The sequence below is a fragment of the Myotis brandtii genome, unplaced genomic scaffold, assembly GCF_000412655.1.
Source record: "Myotis brandtii unplaced genomic scaffold, ASM41265v1 scaffold6026, whole genome shotgun sequence".
Lineage (NCBI taxonomy): Eukaryota > Metazoa > Chordata > Mammalia > Chiroptera > Vespertilionidae > Myotis > Myotis brandtii.
In genome coordinates, this window is record NW_005370280.1 from 25946 (window position 1) to 27019 (window position 1074).

The 1074-nt window shown below is 65.5% G+C and overlaps 1 protein-coding gene across 1 annotated transcript in view; it reads left to right on the plus strand.

Annotated features, from left to right (window-relative positions):
* Window positions 1-1074, plus strand: part of LOC102250885 (HLA class I histocompatibility antigen, B-82 alpha chain-like) — a 3276-nt gene that overhangs the window by 254 nt on the left and 1948 nt on the right. Inside the window, 3 exon segments of the mRNA XM_014550535.1 lie at window positions 55-324; window positions 550-705; window positions 708-824. Coding sequence (XP_014406021.1) covers window positions 55-324; window positions 550-705; window positions 708-824 — 543 coding nt within the window.

Sequence of the window (1074 nt, forward strand, 5' to 3'; positions counted from 1 at the left end):
CCCACCGTCCGACCCCTCTCTTCTCCGTTCTGTCCCCCCTTTTCCGGCCTCCAGACCCCCACTCCCTGAGATATTTCTACACCGCCGCTTCCCGGCCGGGCCACCGAAGGCCCCGCTTCGTCATCGTGGGCTACATGGATGACACGCAGTTCGAGCGGTTCGACAGCGACTCGGAGGGTCCGAGAGCGGAGCCGCGGGCGCCGTGGATGGAAGAGGAGGAGCCGGGCTATTGGGACCAGAGCACCAGGAACGCCAGGGACTCCGCACAGACTTTCCGACTGAACCTGCAAAACCTGCGCGACTACTACAACCAGAGCCTGGACGGTGAGCCACGGGGCCCGGGGCCGGTCACCACCCCCATCCCCTCGGAAGGGCCGGAGTCGCCCCGAGTGTCCGGGTGCGAGCTTCACCCCAACCCTCCCCCCACACACACACCCGGGAGGAGCCCTCGGGGACCTGGACCCGGGTTCACTTTCAGTTTCTGTTTAATCCCCGCGGGCGGGGAGGGGGCGCAGCTCAGTGGGCGACACTGACCTCGGGGCGGGTCAGGGTCTCACACACTCCAGGGGATGCGGGGCTGTGACATGGGACCGGACGGCCGCCTCCTCCGCGGGTACCACCAGTACGCTTACGACGGAACAGACTACATCGCCCTGAACGAGGACCTGCGCTCCTGGACCGCGGCCAACATCGCTGCTCAGATCACCCGCGCAAGTGGGAGGAGGCTGGTGAGACTGAGGAAAGGAGACTCTACCTGCAGGACGACTGCCTGGAGTTGCTCCACAGAGTCCTGGCCATGGGGAAGGAGGTGCTGCAGCGCGCAGGTACCAGGGGCCTGGGGCCTCCCTCCTCTCCCCTGGGGCTGGGGCTCAACAAGGAGACAGGACACAGGGTCAGTGTCAGACCCCCCTCCTGTGGGCCAGGAGACTGAGTCCACCTGGCTTTTAAGATCCAGTGACGCCCGCCCTTCTCTCAGGGACACCGAGGGGTGCAGTCTCTCAGGGACAATTAGAGGGGAGACCAAGCCTGAAGTAACTGAGCAGCGGTTCCCACTGACCCTGCAGTGGCTCTGGG